Source organism: Lissotriton vulgaris, chromosome 6, assembly GCF_964263255.1.
Source record: "Lissotriton vulgaris chromosome 6, aLisVul1.2, whole genome shotgun sequence".
NCBI lineage: Eukaryota > Metazoa > Chordata > Amphibia > Caudata > Salamandridae > Lissotriton > Lissotriton vulgaris.
In genome coordinates, this window is record NC_141694.1 from 1,476,030,518 (window position 1) to 1,476,049,135 (window position 18,618).

The 18,618-nt window shown below is 42.4% G+C and overlaps 1 protein-coding gene across 3 annotated transcripts in view; it reads right to left on the minus strand.

Moving 5' to 3' along the window:
- UGP2 (UDP-glucose pyrophosphorylase 2) overlaps positions 1-18,618 on the minus strand; it is a 534,584-nt gene that overhangs the window by 121,634 nt on the left and 394,332 nt on the right. For all 3 annotated transcript variants that reach the window (XM_086927618.1, XM_086927620.1, XM_086927619.1), the window contains exons 5-6: positions 13,778-13,911; positions 7,791-8,088 (exon numbers count right to left, since the gene is read on the minus strand). In XM_086927618.1, the coding sequence (XP_086783744.1) occupies positions 7,791-8,088; positions 13,778-13,911 (432 nt within the window). The remainder of the gene's footprint in view (positions 1-7,790; positions 8,089-13,777; positions 13,912-18,618) is intronic.

The following is an 18,618-nucleotide window of genomic DNA, read 5'->3' on the forward strand; positions in this document are numbered from 1 at the left end:
GGCTAACATTGTCCCAATACAGGGCCCCCGAAGAAGGGCTTAGCCCGAAATGCATTGGGCCAACGAGTTGAAATGCTAAATCATGAGATGAATCATGTTAAGACATCCAAATGAACTACATGTTTAAAGAAAATTAAAAATGACATTATGAACTTATTTACAAATTTGTGAACATTTTCATTGAACGGTTGCTTCTGAGTGCTCTGGGGAGACACTTTTTTTGAGGAAAGAGTGCATCATTTGGTTTAATTAAATGGCCAGGACACATGAAAAGCAAGCAATTTAACTATGTGCAATATTAAAAGAAGCAAGCGAGTGCATCTAATTGGCAACTGGCATACACCTGTAAATAACTATGCTGTGCAGTTGGGCACAGTGACCAGGACTTTCAGCATTTTGTTTGTCCAAAGTGAAAAAAATGGCAATTTGTACACTGCTTGGAAGATTAGTAAATAAACCGAAGATGCATAAACCCCTCGTGTATCTTCTAGGGCAAAATCAAAGCAGTGTTCTATAAATAATTAAACCATGTTATATTCCTATCAAGAGCAGTGATAGGTGGGCTTGCTTTCATAAATAATTATCAGACATCCGTCGGTAGATAAGAATGTCTTGATACCAAGCAGGATTTGCCTATCGACAATTCTCCTTGGATTATGGTAGAGTTCACCCTATGAATGTTAATGCCAATGAGACGACGGTTACGCTGGAATAGAAAAACAATGCTGTGGACGGAGAAAATTACTTTTCCGACACAGATTATGAGCCAAATTCTGCAGCAGGAAGACTGCATAAAACTTTACTAGACAGCTATTGAGCGAAAGGTTCTTAGGCCAGCAATATTGTTATTGTTAATTTTGATTTATAGCGCGCCCAATCACCTGCAGGCCTCTAGGCGCTTGGAAATCGATGTCATTACAATAACTTGGTTCACTCCAATAGCAGTTTAAGCACCATGGCCAGATGTAGGTAGCCAAATACCGGTCTGTAACGGCCGAAAATACCGAATTTCGCCCGTTACCGACCGGTATTTGGACATTTAGATGTAGGGCTCTGAAAAACTACTGAATCGGTAAAGTCACAAATTCTGTAAATGTACCGAATCGGTAAAGTCACCAAATCGGTAAAGTCACCGAATCGGTAAATAAGAAATGGAAAAATAAGACTCTTAAGATGTAGGTGACCCCATAAATACCGAATTAGCATGAAATTCGGTATTTAAGAGTCGGTATTTAGCATGGATTGAAGCAGGTGGTAACCAGGTGCAGGCTATAAAATAGGGCCCCAAAATGCAACAGTGTAACCAGAATGGCGGCATTCTACGTCATAGCAAGGCGGCTACGGCTACAGGCAGCAGGAGAGAGGGAATGGAGAAGGGAGGAGCAAGTTTACAGGCAGAGGATAACACTCTTCCAACTGACTGAGACAGAGATATTGCAAAGGTACAGGCCACACCCCCAAACCATCCTGGACCGGATCAGGGACCTGCACCCACTGCTGGAGCACCCAACACCAAGGGCGCACGCCATCCCACTCCATGTGCAGGTGCTCTGTAGCATACACCTGCTTGCATCTGGGAGTTACCAGAGTGTGGTTGCTGCGGTGGGTGGGGTGTCCAAGAGCTGCCTGTCCCGTTTCTTCAGAAAGTTCCTGGATGCCATGATGCAGAGAATGGAGCATTACATCAGCTTCCCGGAAACTGATGAGGAACTGCTCAGGACCAAGACTGACTTTAACCTAATGGCACATTTCCCACACGTCATTGGCTGTATTGATGGCACCCACATCCCAATATGCCCACCTGCTGCCACAGAGTACATTTACAGGAACAGGAAGTCATCCCACACAATAAATGTACAAGTAATCTGTGATGCCAAGTACATTATCACGGACATAGTGGCCAGGTACCCAGGAAGCACCCACGACTCCTACATTTTCCAAAACAGAGGATTCTACACCCGCCTGAAAGCGGGGGAATTTGGCGAAGAATACCTGCTAGGTAAATTACTGTGCGACACTCCCTTGATCGATAATGCAGACATATGTTTATGTGTGCCTGTGAGTAATGGTATTCTCATTTCACATTAGGGGATAGTGCATATGCCCTCCGTTCCTTCGTCCTGACACCCTACCTCAGCCAGAGACGATACAATGTGGCACATAAATCAACCAGGAACATCTTGGAGCGCACCTTTGGCCTTCTGAAGAGTAGGTTCCGCTGCCTGCACAAAAGTGGAGCGGCTCGGCAGTACTCACCAGTCATCTGCTGTAAGATCATTGCAACTTGTGCAATGTTGCAAAACCTTGCTACTAAGAAGGGCACAGAGGTGGAATTGAGCGACTATGAAGACCATGATGATGACCATGCACTACCTGCACCCAACACAGTAGGACTTCCAACACCAACAGATGGCAGACCGAGACGGGCAGAGATCACACACAACTACTTTTGAGTAAGTAAAGAGACACAGCAAGGGGTTCAATGCAATAAACGTAGTTTAATTGGCACTACGGTAAATGTCTGAAGACACATTTGTTAAATCTAAAGTGTGCCTAGCACAACTGGGCAGACAAGGGTCACCTCACCCTCACATGTCCACTCGAAATTTGGCAGCCTTACTGCCTGCGCCCACGCACTACACTGCGTGATGCCTGTGGTTGGGTCAGATCATGGTCTGCTGAGCCAGCGCCTGTACTCTGGCGTCTGCTGCTCCTCCGAATTTCCGGGATAGGGGTGCTGCTCCTGCTGTTGGTGTTGTCTGTGTCCCCTAAACCTTCACCTCCTGTGGTGGCTGACTGGTTAGTCAGCAGAACTTTCATTGCTGTAGTGACTCTCCCCGTCCTCCTTGTGAGATCTGTGCAGCAGTGCACCAGCCCCTCCTGCATTGCAACAGAACGGCGACACACCAGTGAAGTCGCTGTTGCCAGACGGTGCATGGCCCTTGTCTGCTGTTGCATGCACTGCCTCTCCCTGTGCCTTTATGAGCGGTCCTCATGGAGTTTGTCACTCACCCCATCGGCCATGTCCCTCATGCTGTCCGCCATTGGTGTGATCCCCCGGTTCATGTTCTCAATGTTTTTATTCATTTGGCGCATTTGTCTGTGCACTGCACTAATTGATTTCGCCTGCAGGCGCTGCACCTTCACCATTGCTGTTTCAAGGCCACGGAAGACACAGTCACCATGCCCACTGAAGCTTGCCTCCCGGACCCTATGTCGTCTTGTGCCTCTGGATACAGTGACAGGAGTGGACGGAAGACCAGATGTATTTGCCTCCATGGACTCCATTGGGATCTCACCCTCCCTTTCCTCATCAGAGGATGTTTGTAGGATTCTTAGCGGGAGAACATAATGCCTCCTGGGCCTGCAGATTTCTGACACCACTGAGCCTGCTGGTGTGGAAAGTTGTTGTGGCTCATATTGTGGGGAGTCAAGGAGCAGAGGTGATGATGGTGTGGCAGCTGCATGTGTGCAGGGTGCTGGAGGTGTTGCAGTGCTGGGCCCTGCATCCCTGGCTTCTTCCTCACTCCTCTCCCTTTGGGGTGCCCTCTTTTACCTCTCCTGCATTGTCTTGGGCGAAGTCTTTCCTGAGGACAGATATGGACAGTGGCTTAGTGGAGCTTTCACCGTGTATTTCTATATTAAATCACAAATCATTTGCACTATTTCATGGTCCTCCCCTGTCTTTAATTGTATTGTGGGTCACGCCTGAAATTCTTTCATGTTGCCTGCTCTGATGTGAATTCTTATGACTACCACTCCCATAATGCATTGCAGGTGGATGTAGAAGCCTGTACTGAAGTTCCTCAACACATAGCCACATTGGGGGAGGGAGACCGGCAAGAGGTGAGAAATGATCTTACCTTTCTTTGATGCAGCTCGGGCTGAGCTGTCAGCATCACCGATTACAAAAACGCTCTCTGGCTCCAGTGTGGACTCCACGAGGTCTTCCAGATCCATGACAGCAGGTGCCCTGTTCTTTCCTCCACCTTTAGCATTGGCCTCTTTCCTTATTGATGCCAATTTCTTTTTGGTAATGATCCTCAGATCATACCATCTTTTATTTAGATCGTCCACTTCCCTGGTTGTCACTCCAATGGCGTTCACCTTGGACTGGATCCCCAGCCAGGTATTCCTCTTCACAGCCTCTGCTACCTGCAGAGACTGCTTTCCGAAAAGCTGGGAGTGGTGCTTTACCACCTCCTCCACCAGTACCTGAAGTTCACCCGTGCTGAACTTCATCTTCCTCTTCCTCTCTGCACCTTCCCTCTGGGAGTCTTGAGAATCCATCTTTCACTCCTGCACAGCTCAGCTTCACAACAGCCTGTCAATGTGTAACTGTTCTCCTGGGTGATCAGTTACTCTGCACCTGCATGGGTGTGGCCACTGCCTGGTTGTGGGGTGGATGAACAGGATTGGTCGATTCCTCTGTTGGTTGGCTGAGGGGCGGGGTGGAGGCACGTGATTGGTTGGTAGCTCAACTGCTTGCTTTTTTGTATCCCCGATTCAGTATTTACTGATTCGGTAAATACCGATTCGGTAAATCCCATTAATTCCTATGGGCATCCAGGCCCGTAGGAATGAATGGGATTTACCGAATCGGTATTTGCCGAATTGGTAAATACCGAATCGGGTATTCCGATTTTTACCGATTCGGTATTTTTTACTGATTTTTTTCCTACATCTCATTTACCATTTCTAAAACACCGAATCGGTAAAATTCGGTATTTTAGAATCGGTAAAAATGAGTTACCTACATCTGGCCCCAGATGAGGTAAAATGACTTAGGCATGGTTTAACGCACTCAGGTCTTCTCTTCATGCACGCAGGCTTATGTGCCTGAGAGTAACCACAACAGAGTTCATTCAATCTAAAATAGTCTTTTGCAAAAAAATTGAACAGTTTGATCCTTAAGCTGGAATACTGTGTTTCCTGCCTGCTTGCAAGAAAACTCTCCCAGCTGTAGGGACTAATTCAGTTTTCTGCACATTGTGGGGAAGATACAGTAAAACACGGATTCCTGCTTTTATAGATAACCTAGCCTAACATGAAGGCACTGGCAGGTAAGGAATGCACCAATGGTATCCCTAGCAATTACCAGCACTTTAGATTAATACAAGCATTTCCCTTAACTACTTTATTGCTATATGAGGTATCAAACGTGGTACGATTGTGCCCAGACATGGTTCTAAAGTTCCCTGTGCCAAAGGGACTCATCTGCACTTATTTTAGGATGCCAAAAAGCATAAGTGTGATGGTGAATGTTCTTGTGTTTCTGCTCAGTGGGGGCGGGATCTGAAACTGCAGGTTGAATTATCCCCATTGGGATGGGGCTGCGGCTAATCTGCACGATATACAAACCCCCCCCCCCCCCAATTGGTAACAGCGCAGATGAGTATAAAAGGGATGCATGGATTGTGCCCTAAATAAGTACCACTGGTCCAGAACAATTTGAGTATGTCCATTTGTCACTTCTGCTTTGCCCATTTGGAAGGGCACTCTGAGCAGGTGTGCTAACTAGGGCGACTGATTCTCCACTTGGTAAAGCCATACACAATTTTTCAAAGGGGATACTGACGAAAGCAAAAATGTTTCTGTATTTTCTTCTCAATGGCTGTCAACGCTATACATTTTGTGAATGGCAGGAGGATTTGGCTGAATTCTGTCACAGGGAGTTATACTAGCATACGAATGTAGAGACCAGCTTCCAGAAGATGGTTTGTGATACCAGAATTACCACAGTGAATGATTTACTTGTCTAGTGTATCAAGAGGGAGTGTGATTAAGCAGCCGAATGTAGGAAGACATTGTGGTGAGCCTACTGAGGAGCACAGGCTTTCTAGAGAAGGACATTCTGGTTTTCATTTCCAGAAGGGGAAGACTGCTGATCTCAAGCAGAGGGAAGTACCTTCTGGAAATTAAATTATGTGTCTCCCACTAGTTCCATCTCCAAGTCTACAAAAGGTTCCACCATGAAGTCAGCGTTATCTGCAAGGTGGTGTAATGTAAGTGCCAAGCAGTCTCTAGATAGCAGTTCTGCACCCTGATCAGAGAGGAGATCTCCCTTCAGGCAGAACAGAGGGAAGGTTGCAAAGGTCTGAGAGGCAGGCACTTATAATTGACCGCACTAATAAAAATGCCAAAACAGAAAGAACCAAAAGCCTTCCCTCATGGAATTTTGATAAGTTAACCCCTCTGTAACACTATGACAGTTGAGATTTCTGAGGATGACCCTGCAAATTGGCCATCCCCATGGCTAATTGCTATGGAGTACTTCTGGTGAGCTCTACTGCAATCCATGGTCTATGCCATAAACTTCAGAACCATGTCTGGAGCAAATACATCCCTAAATGGGTTTAAGAAATATAGACCAAGCAGAAGAGGTTCCCCCTCATTAAGAGGAGAGAGCTCACAAATACAGACTGTGTCCCACGTCTCTCTACAAAATAGTACAGCCGATTATTTGGAGAACCCAACAACTGGAAGGGTTGTAGGGGTGGGGGAGGAGGATCCAAGCAACAATGGGGGAAGGCGGAAGAGGACAATTTACAACACTGAGAGGGGCAAGCAACAACACAGAGGGACACGAGGGTGGGAGGAGGGAAGTAACAACATGGAAGGGATTGGCAGGGAGGTAAGGGGCAGGCAAAACACAGAATGGAAGGGGTAAAAGGACAGAAGGGAGATGACCTTCAAGCAGATGCACTCTTATGGAATGCTACAAATAAAAGAAAAAATTAGCCCAGGCCTGAATTCATGAGCATCAGAAAGACACTAATTGGTAAAGGAAGCAGGATCCTTGAGGAGAGGGATAAACACACAAAGAGAAGTGAAGTCAGACCAAAGAAAAGCAAGGAAATGACTGATGATATAGCCAACCAATGGTGAGCAACGGGCAGGCTCTAGTGACCCAACAAAATATCTAGCTAGCGACAGGGCATGCGCTGTCTAAGTTGAGACTTAAAAAGGTTCATGGGAGGCGATCTCTGGAGGGATAGTCCAGAGAACACAAAAAGTATACGGACACTATCCCTTCAACTCAAGGAAGAGATTGACTCAAGTATTCTGCCATGCACTGGACACACCTCTGGAGATATTGGATAACAGTGAAATGTACAAGTAGGCTGAAAGGAGACTAACATCCAAGGCAAGAGACCAGGGTTCAGAGATACGAGTCAAGGAACTACCAGACTCTTGCAAGACCTTTACCAAGAAATATTTGATATTGATGAACTAGAAGGATGGCACTGAAGAACAATTTCAATTTATGAATAGGCACAAGTCAGCTATGTAAAATAGCAAATCCATGTGAACTTAAAATAATTTAGAAAATCTATCAACATAATTCTGCTGGTAAAATATGATTTTGGTATAATGTCAACCCAGCGAAGTTATCAGCGCAAAGTCTTGCTGTAATTTCCTTGTTTGAACACCACATAATTTCCCTTTTTTTAACTGATCTTTATTTTCATTTTAAAGTGTAATAAAAATAGCATGTGGTGATGTGAAACAGGTGATTCTGGAAGCATTTACATGTTTTCCTCAAAGTTTGCTTTACCATCAGATAAGTGGTAATATTTCCAGACACTGGGAACGCAAGGGCTGGGGCAACAGAGGAACTTAAATAGAGTAAAAGCCCACATAACAGCAACTAAAACGAAATGAATTTCAACCAAAAGTACGAGGGATTAAATTAAATATTCAAACAGGTAACACTCTCTTACTCTAAACACTGAACTGCTCACTTCTCCATGTAATTTTATTTCACTGAACCACATGAGAATATTTACCTTCACGTCTGCTCTTGTCTTATCCGTAACTTCCATTACAAATTCGCATGATTTGCCATTTGGTGGGTTCATAAGATGATTAAGAATGTACAAATCCACTGTTGCACCCAGGTTGTCTATGTTGGAGACAAAGATGTATTCCTTTCCCTCATCTATTAGAGTATCCAGCAAGCCGGAGTTATGGAAGCTTGCATATATGTCACCATGGCCTGGTGGATACCAAACCTCTGCATTTTCCCCAGAGTACGATAAATCCTTGGCTATAGGCAGCAATGACTCCTTGTTTATTCTAGGATACCTGGAAGAGAAAAAGCGTGATAAGAATCATATCAATCTGATTTTCACTGTGTCTTTTTATACAATTAACACACACACAAAACAGGCGGTCGTCAGTAGATAGTTCTAGTTAGGACCTAGTTTCCATAGGAAAAGCGTTTTTTTGACTAGCATATATCTGTGGCGACGGTTGATGAATCTTCAGGAAATTTCCCCAGAAATGTGCACCAGTGGGTCTTATTGTGCATTGAAAGTTTCGGAGGGATCCGTCAAGCGAGGGCTGAGAAAAAGGAGGGTCCAAAAAAAAAAAAAAAGGAGGAAGGACCATAGGAATTTTAGACATGACTACAACCGAACCGTTGAACGAAATTATACCAAATTTGGCAGAAAGCTAGAATTTGGTCCAGAAAGCAACATTTTTGTAATTTGGTGTAAATCCGTTCAGTAGTTCTTGAGATTTTAAAGGTAAAACCGATTTGTATATCTCGGGCCGCGGATCCTCCTCGGATACTCCTCAGATTTGCGAATCCACGTGCCAACAGCAATGCCGTGATTGGCTTGCCCCAACCTGAGAGGAAAGTTGCGGCCGCCATTTTATTTTTTGGGGACTTCGTTCCCAGAGGGAAAAATAAAGATAAAAAGTGATAAAAGGGGTCAATGGAGGGCTCTGTGGCTCTCATGGGCTAGAAATTGTTTTACCCCCCCCCCCCCTTTTTTTTTACTAGGCGAGGATCCCCAGATCCTCACGGATTCAGGTGGATTCGCAGATCCAGACTACAAAAAAAATATACATTCTCTCACAGATCCACACACTTACTCACACACTCCCTTACTCTCCCACTTACACAACCACTCACACCCCTATACAGACCCTCAAAACCACTCATACACCCTTCACCCACTCGCAGACCCACACACGCAGTCACACAAGCCCTCACACCCAGGTTGCAGGGACAATATAGTTAGGAAATGCCATTAAAAAACCATAGAAATTCACTGAAAAACCAACGTTACAAGGACGTTTTAGTTAGGTTCAGATTTTACACACAAAACTCCAAAATTCAACTGTTATAGTTATCTCAAGTACCAATAACTCTCGAGCTCGCCAAGCACTGCTAATTACCCCACATATTACATTACTCATGTAAATGTAAATCCAGTATTTGTAAAGCACACAGCTACCCGTAGACATCCCGGCGCTGGGGGCTGTTGGGAAGATTAAGCGAGCTATTGCCCGGAGTCACATGGTGCTGGGCAGACCCCTTCCACCGGTGCCAGGGATCGAACTGTGATCCCAGCATCTGGCGTCAGTCACCCTTGCCGCTGCGCCACACCTCTTCATGACATCTTTTAAGACATCATTGATAATATCACTGAAACATATGCAACAAAATGATTGATGTGAAAACAGTGCATGGTGGGGGCGCAAGTTATCGTTACCTTTGGGCACAAGTTGTAGTTACTTGACATAACTATAACTGTTGAATTTAATAACCAAAAGTTCCGATCTTCATGAATCATTTACATGCTTAGTATTTAGTTTCCACAATGTGACCAACTTCAAGGTGTGTCCACTTCATTCCTTAAATTCCATCATTAACAGATGACTTTACAATCACATGCTCACCTGATCACAAACAAACTAATAAAACAAATGATTCATGAAAATGTTAACTTTTTGGATTTTCAGACTGATAGAAAGAACCTGCGATAGTATTGATTAAGAGTGGAGAGTCCTTGCAGTGCCTGAAGTAGTGTTTAAAGGTGCGTGTGTAGTTTTCTAAATATGCATATGGTGTTTGACTAGGTCCATTAGAAATATTGTGTGACCATTTGCAACCATGAAGAACGAAGGTTGGAATACTTGTATAACAAGAAAAAAGTTGTTTAAGTGAAACACTGAGCAATAGCAGATATATTAATAAGCATATACCCTTTGTAAGGAACAATAATACCCAAAAACAAAGTGCACCTTATAAATTAAAAAATATTAGTTCTGTGCTATGGTTTTATTTAATTTCACTTCAAAATATAGCGAAATATGGACAAGTGCAGGATAGAATGCTTGAATTAATCTCGGCCACTGGTAATTAGTCAGGGCCAGCATTACTATTCATAATTGCTAGCTCGGGGTAACACTGTAGACAGGTACCCAACATATCAGGCATGGTTGACTAATTAACAAAGCTCGTGCCAAACAGAAGTGATGGCTGACATCATTGCACCTCAACCAGATATGGTGCTAGGCGAGTTTACAGGCCTTTTTTTATATTCTCTTTGCAGGGAAGAAGAGCTGAACTTGTCCTGTCTAATAACAAACAAGTAAACTCTACCTCACCAAGGTAGCTTACAGGTAAAAATACTACGGAACTTGCAATAGCATATTTTCACACAGCTTAATACTGGGATTTTGCTTTTACTCTTAACTGTAAATAATGTGTTACTAATGCCAAATTTAATGTATTCAAATCACTGATCTCAGAAGGATGAAAGTCCGAGTTGGTGTTGCAAAAATCCATGTTTTGTGTCTGCGCAGTATACAAATGACAACTGCTTAACTAGTGGTCATATTACCAACTAGGTGTGATACATATATGCTATCTAGTTGGTAATACCAATTAATCATTTGTAATGCAATTTCAAACTTTTAGTAACCTAATACTTATGTGATTAATCTTACTGCCCAAAAGAATATTATTAAAAATATTTTCGTAACTAAAGTGATATATGTACATCAACTTGTTGACAGCAGTTTGTTTTATTTTTGTAGCACCAAAAAGTAAAGTTGAGTTTCAGAAGCGCTTTTTGTTCCACCTTTACATGGAAGGGAATTCATGCAGTCAACATTTCAATAGCTATACCATGAGGATTACAGTAAACTGCATGTGATAGCAATTCCCTAGGCAAACGGTATGTATGTGATTTCATAATAAAACGATTTTATGGAATACCATTACTGAGAAACCATTTCATCTAAACTGTTTAATAGAAATTTGCAGGATTAATGGCATTGAACATTTCATAGAAAGCAATTCATAGAAAGTTTTTGTTTTCAATTTGGGATTTGTTTGCTTATTTTTACAATATAAATGCAATGGTTGTATTTAGAAGTATTTTTTACTTCAGTATTTATTGCAGTGCTTTACACCAGGGAAATAACTTCAGATTTATATCTTCTACATTGTCAAACAATTACTTCTGAAGTTTATGATTGGCTGACCCTCAAAACGTTTAAACACCATTCTTTCCTGACCCCTTTACAGCTCTGATCCCTAAAACCCCACACCTCCCCAAACACCCATGTCAGATCCTTAAAAACCCCTCACCATCTCTAAACACCATCGATCCCAGACCTCTAAAAACTGCTTTTCACCCTTAAAGCCAATTGATCCCTAAAGGCACTTTCAACCCTTAATCGCCACCCATACAACCTAAAAGGCTCTCAACATCTCTAAACTTCACCCATCCTTGAACCCTAAAAATCCCTTTCTTCATCTAAACTTCAGCTATCCCTAAACCACTATCCACCTCTAAACTCCACCTATTCCTGAACACTAAAAACTATTTACCACTCCTAAAGTTACTCATCACTAAAGCTTAAAAACCTCTCACCAGCCCTAAGCTCCGCCCATCTGTGAACCCTAAAAATCCCTTCACACCACTACACTACACTCATCCCTGAACCCTAAAAACGCCCTACCATCCCTAAACTCCACTCATTCGTGAACCCTAAAAACTCCTCACTGGCCCTACACGCCGGCCATTCTGGCTTGCTAGAAAACCCTCAACAACCCTAAACTCAGCCCATCCCTGAACTGTAAAACCCCCTTTGTACACCTGAATTCCACACATCCCTGACCCCTAAACTTCCCTTGGCACCCCAAAGCATTGCCTATCTCTGAAACAAAAACAAAACCTGACTACCACGAAACTCCACCCAATTTTAATATAACTCGAAAGTTTTTCCCAAAATGATCTCTCCTTTAAAATGTTTCCTTTAATTTTCGATGCTTTAGCATTGCCTTAAAATTGACCTTCCTTAAAACTTGCTGTGCATGATTTGTTTTCCTACAATGTGGTATCTCGGTTTTCATTCTTTTATCAATCCACATACATCAAGGGAAATACCAACATCACAGCAGAAAGTCTACTGAAATATTAAAGGAGAAAAATATCTGATACATAATAGATCATAGACTAATATGCTGTGGTCCTATTGAGATTTCGCGAAATATTATGGTATAAAATGCAGTGATTTGGTAGATCTGTAATTCTGTCAGTTTCTACTGAAAAAGACCTGAGAGAGGATATAAAGGAAAGCAGTTTTATCCCGTGTGCATGAAACTAAGGTTTAGATGACCTTTAAAAAGTAAAGTCTTTTTTTCTGACCACACTTCAATATTAAGTGGTGCTATGTCTTATTTGTACTTCCGGTGAAGGTTAACTTTTAAAATGTGTGCACCTTATAAAACAAGCAGCAACTTTTTGTTAAAAATATGGGTGATTTTAGAAATAAATTATTTCCCTTTTGTCCTCTGTTCTGCTGATGTAAGAGTTGTATTAGTTTCAAGTTACAAAATCCCCATTTTTGCTCACAGATGGAGAAGTGTGGCTCAATGATTAGAGCGGCAGACACTGATGCAGAGGTCTAGCCCGGGACCAGGGTTCAATTCCCCGCCTCGGCGGGTCTTGGGCTCAAAAATTCCACGGACCTGATAATCCTCGCCTTGGTGCCTATTCCAATCATGGAGTCCCACTCTGCAACTCTGGGCAATAGCTTGCTTAATCTCCACAACGGCCCCCACATCGCTAAGGAGGCCTGGTGTCCACCTTGGGGGTGCCCAGGAGTGGACGCCTCAGAGGGAAAGCCAGGATGGGTTCCACAGCAGTATTCGTACAAGCGCCTTGAGACCCTTGCGGGTGAGTAGTGAGCTCTACAAGTATCAATTTACACAGACACACATCTCCACACCTGTATGTGCATCATACAAAGTGGAGGAAGTTAGTTAGAAAAAGTTTTTTCTATTTAAGGTTTAATTAGACAATAGACTTTCTAAGGTATGTTTTTAAACGCAGGTAGTAAAATACAGCGTCCCGTTTCATTTCACTGAATCCACTTTCCTGACAAAAGGGAGTGTTGCAGCACCTCCCGCACCGCTGACTAAAGAGCCACTATACGAAGCTCTCAGGTTTGGAATGGGCTATTTTACCATGCTCTTCTTTCCTTACGCCTGGGCATTAATGGATATCTGGATTGCTTTTACACGCAGACCCATTTTTTCTAAATTCGATCTTCAGGTTTTCCTTTTTTATTCCAGCACTTCGTTCTGAAATCGTAACCACTTCTAATATACGAGGAGAAATATAAACTGTGGAGCAGGAAATGTATAGTGTTGAAATAACAGTAAAGTGCCGGTCAGCAGAATACCAGCACCGAATAAGAGTGTTTCGGGGTTTTAAACTATTACCCTTGAAGGTACATCTTGTACTTGTGACATGGATGGAACAATGACAGTTTAGCGTCTATTGAATAGTTAATATAGTCTTTTAAGCCACACGGTAGAAAAGGCAGACCAAGTCGACAAATTTAGATGCACATCATTGGCATGAGGGAAATAAGAAAAGTATGTATATAGTGGGTCTGAGCAATACTATGGTTTATAAGCCCAGAATTTTGGGCTCCGACATGCGCATATTGCAATGAGTTTTACCTGCTCTGGTTGAAGGTATAAATTTTCACTCGACAGTGACTGTATTTCTGCAAGATTTTCTTGGTGTCTTCATCGGTATTGAAAGAGTTCATAAGGACAAGAGGAACAGCAGTGTCGTATGTTTTGTTTAGATGCTGAAAAAAATAAATTGGACAGCACTTTACTTCTTTACGTTCATAAACTTCTGCACAGAGCAAGCTTTTAAAACAAATCACGCTTGAGTAAAGCTCCAGGCAGGGCTGCACACCCGCCCTAAAATTAAGCAGGATTAACAGAGAGCAGGGTAGGTTTAGAGTCTGAGAGGCAAGAGTCAAACAAGTAGACAGCTAAGTCATTATACGTATGATATTTCATCTTTCTTTCTTGCTGGAGGGGGAGACAAGAGTGGATCTGTTAGCACAGAGATTTTGGGTGTGTGTGTGTAATGCGGGGGATGTTTAATCCAGATTTGCCCAGTTCCCTTAAAAAATGAAAGTTGAGAAAGCAATTCGGAAAATAGCAAGCTTTCAGGTAACCTGAAATATTTACATGAGTGATCAAGACGAAGTCAATACAGTTCACATTGTCTTTATTCTAAACTTCGTTTTCCTACTCAAACACTTCCATTTCATATCAAAGATGCTACAATCACTGACAACATGCATTCTCTAGTCGAAGATTTGTGGTGAAAAAAAAAATCAAAGAGCCTGACTAAAAGGTGTAGTTTCTAGTGTCAGGATGTTGGAGTCTCCATGGGTGTTTGAGGCGGACAATGGAAAGGGGGACATCCGAACATGTACACCACTTACCTGTACCAGTGTCATGCACAGGCAGGTTGTGATGTTACCCCGCGATGGGAATGCGATGTTAAATGTATGTGTAAAAGTTCTTAATAAAATACTTTGAAATTAAAAAAGGCCTGACTAGATGTTGTAAAGCGTAAAGAATGAAAGCCTCTAACTAACCAATCAACACCTCACAAAATCATACCACCCTACCATACTAACAGTCTTTACCTCAGATATACCCTTTTCTCATTTTATATTCAAACCATGTCGCTCACACTGCACCATCCCTACATACCCAGACATCTCCCCCCTCATGATTTGCACTAAGAGATTAACAACTACCACAAGACAAAATCCCAAACCTCCCAGGGAATGTATGCCCCTGATTGCATGTTCGGTTTCCTGCCCTGAACCACACACCCAATCATCGCATCTCTAAGTCTTCTAACACTTTAGGGAACTACTAAACCACCATCTATCGTAGCTCTATTATCCACAGAACCTTCCTTGTCATCCAAATCCAAAAATGTACTGCCAATCTGTAAAGTGATTATTCGCTTCACTAGAACTTCCCACATTGCCCTCGGACTGATTTTTTCCAAGACACACCGACATTCTATGCATAATCCAGATCCAACTATTCTCGACTCTCTATGAAGGCTTGAATACTTATATTGCTGCCATTGGATCTATCCAACATGCTTTTCCTTAGAAACTAGTCCATGGTTCTGAAGCATCAGGTTTTTGGCACATCCTTATCAGAGGCCAACTGGGTTTCATCTGCTCTAGTTAGGATTGTTAACACTCTTCTCATTCTTTCTTTGTATCCCCTCACTCAACCTCTCCTCTCCAACTCCCACCATGCTTTATTAAATCAGCAGATCTGTTAATTAACCACCAAGGAATTAATTCTGTTGCAGGTTTCCTTCCTCTCAACAATTCAAATGGAAATGCCCCAGTGACTGCGTTAGGCCTATGACTGCAACTTTGCTTGCAATGCCTTACTCCAATGCACTCCCAACTTCACAACCAACTAAACAGATTCCTTCATTAATCTAGATTATTGTTCTCCCAGAACGATGGCCCCAATATAGTATAAAGCAATACATAAGTGTTCAATCACCGTTCTTCAAAACGTTTTGCATCTCAGCTGAAATGAACAATTATCAAATACTAATTCCCTTACACTAATTCCATTTCAACGAAATCTATCCTCTATAAACTTTATGACTAGCTCTATAGTGAAACAGCACAGTTTCATAAGTACAGAAACTTGCTTGTATTCAATCCTCTCAAAATAACATGCAACTTATTAATCAACATGTATTGTAAATACTAAAACTTGCATTTCACGACATTTTAGTATCTAGAGGAAGCTTTTCTATGTGCTTTTCACTAACAGTAAGCAGAGTGTCTAAAAATGGCCACCGAAAAGGCGGGAACCTTTCTGCGCATGCGTCTGCCACATCTACGTGGTGTGACGTATCTTTCGCTTTTGGTGGGAATTTCTTGCAGCTGCGCACTAGTGCCAAAGATGGCCGCTTCGTGTTTTATATACTAATGCACATGCTCCTGCTCGAACTAAAACTTGTGTGTTCTGCTTAACTATTAATGCTATAGTTAAAATAAAGTAATGGGGTTAGAGTAGAGATAAGTGGTATACAGTGTATTCATTTATTTTTGTATTCTAATGTGTCTCTCTTTGACTTTGTTATTAGCTCGTATTTGGGCCTGAAGGGTGCCGCAAACCTCCATCTTGAATTCTGTGCGCGTGCGCATTAAAACACCGAAAACCTTGAAGCTGTCATTGACAAGCAGCCAAAGTCCTGGCTTACTCGCAATGTTCCTGGGAACCTGATTGTGTGACACCAGGAGAGGAAGAAATATGAACTGTATTTAATACAATGTATCTGAAATTGAAACGAATATTGCTGGGTGAAATAAAATTCATGGGAAAGTAAATTATGGGCGGGAACATTGATCAACTATATTGAATTGAAATGATCTCATCTTAGTATGGTGTGATGACCTCTCCTCGTCTTCTGAACCAATCAAATAAAGGGAACATAAAGAATTTGCAACATTAAGGGGGTGGTACTCACACTGAAATGGTATAACTAAGGTAGGCTTAGTCAGTTAGATTGTCCGACTTGTCACAGACCGGTCACTGACCAAACATATGCTGAAGGAGAATCGAAAGCAGAGTGCCGGTCGAGCACTCTGACAGAAGAATCGGGAATTTGCTGAGGAAGAGTAGGGTTCCGACATAGCTGTAGAGAGAGGTGTGACGCTGGTGTTGCACTTAGCAGAGGTTACCTGTCCTGTTCTGCACCTGTCCTGTCGGCACCTGATTAGTCGGGAGCCCTCATCTTTGTCCCAGCCAGTGGCCAGGGTTGGTCTTCACACCATTCTTGGTAAATATAATCCATGTGGTATGTCCTTGTGCCGTTTCCCTTTCTCATCCTTCCCAGATACCAATGTATGAAGGAATCTTTCCAAAATCTTGCAAGATTTAGGTTTTAATAGTTATTTTCTTACTAGAAAAGTTTCTGATCACTCTATTGTGGCCTCTGACTCAAAGAATATTGCATAGATAAAGTGTTTAAAAATTTACCTGAGTCTGTGGTTATTTCCATGAAGGTAAATGTCGAATCGCTACCTATTGTTCTAACTCCCTTGATCCTTAGGACTTAGAGCACAGGTGACAAGGATTTAGTAAGTCATGGTATACAGGCATAAGTCTTACAAGTGAATAAAATTCTGATAGGCAGGAAGTCGAAGCAGGATTACCAGTTCAAAGTGTGAATGTTTATGGGCCCAGGAAAGTACGATTAACTGGACTGGTAATCCCGCGCCATCAATAGGAATGCCTTCAACCACCTTAGGTCACTGAGAAAAATATTCAATAAGCGCTACAGCAAAATGAGTAAAAAGTACCATACTATGTATTTTTCAGTTTTGTAGAGTGAGCATAACCCTAGAAATACCCTAGCATTATTCCGGCACAGCATTAACATACAGCCATTTACATTGTTAATAAACCAGTTTTGAACAACTTCCTGAAAGCCAAGTGATCTGACGAGAGGCACAAGTGTTAAAGAAGAGCGGTTCCACAACATAGCCACCGTTGAAGAAAAAGCTCATCCCGCACTCTACCCTTGCAAACTTTAAGAAGGATTAAATTACCAACTGTGGCTGAATGAAGATTGCGAGTTTGTCTATAGGATGTAATTAGGTTCCAGATACATTCTAGATTTTGACCATGAATAGCTTTGGAATAAGTACACAAAGATTTAAACCTGTTATGAGTTCCAGTGCGAGGTAAGTGTAATAGACTTATATACTGAGAAACTGACGTGCACGTGGGAAACCTGGCAGCCTTATTTTGGATCAACTGTATATTATGAAGAAAATATCTCGGAAAAGAGATGAACACAAAATGAGATGTAAACAGAATTACAGTAGCTTAAACATGATCCAATGATTGCTCAAATAACAGAGGGCTTTTAATCAGAAGATTATAAAAATGAATTTCCTTAACAGTCTCAGCTGCAAAAAGCAAGCTGAAGATAGCTTTGCAGTTCTAGCAGAACAGTCCCAATTTATCAACAAAAAGGAAGTAGAAAATATGAACTGTGTACACTGGGATCCCGCCGGGTGAAGTCTGTCAGCACCTAACCTGGGCCGGCAGGTGTGTGAGGGGTAGGTGCTGACAGACAGTGCACCCGACGGGAAACGTCCATTACAGTGCAAGCGTCCACAGGCACTGGCCCATGGAGAAACCAACTATCTTAGACGAGGTTACGACAGGAGTGGCCCTTCAATAAAGTTATTGCCACCTTGTAGTTGCACACAAGGTTGGATCGCCCCGATTTAGAAGGGTTCTAGACCCAACCACTTCCACTCACTTTTTTATTCATGCTATTTGGTCCTAAAGAAGCGCCATTGATCGTTCGGACCACCTAGACGGTGCGAAACAGGTCTACCTCTAATTACTAAGGCACATTACGACCTACGGGTTTTTTAACCTGACAAGGGAACCTATTCATTAAGTTTTACTCACGCTGGTATCCC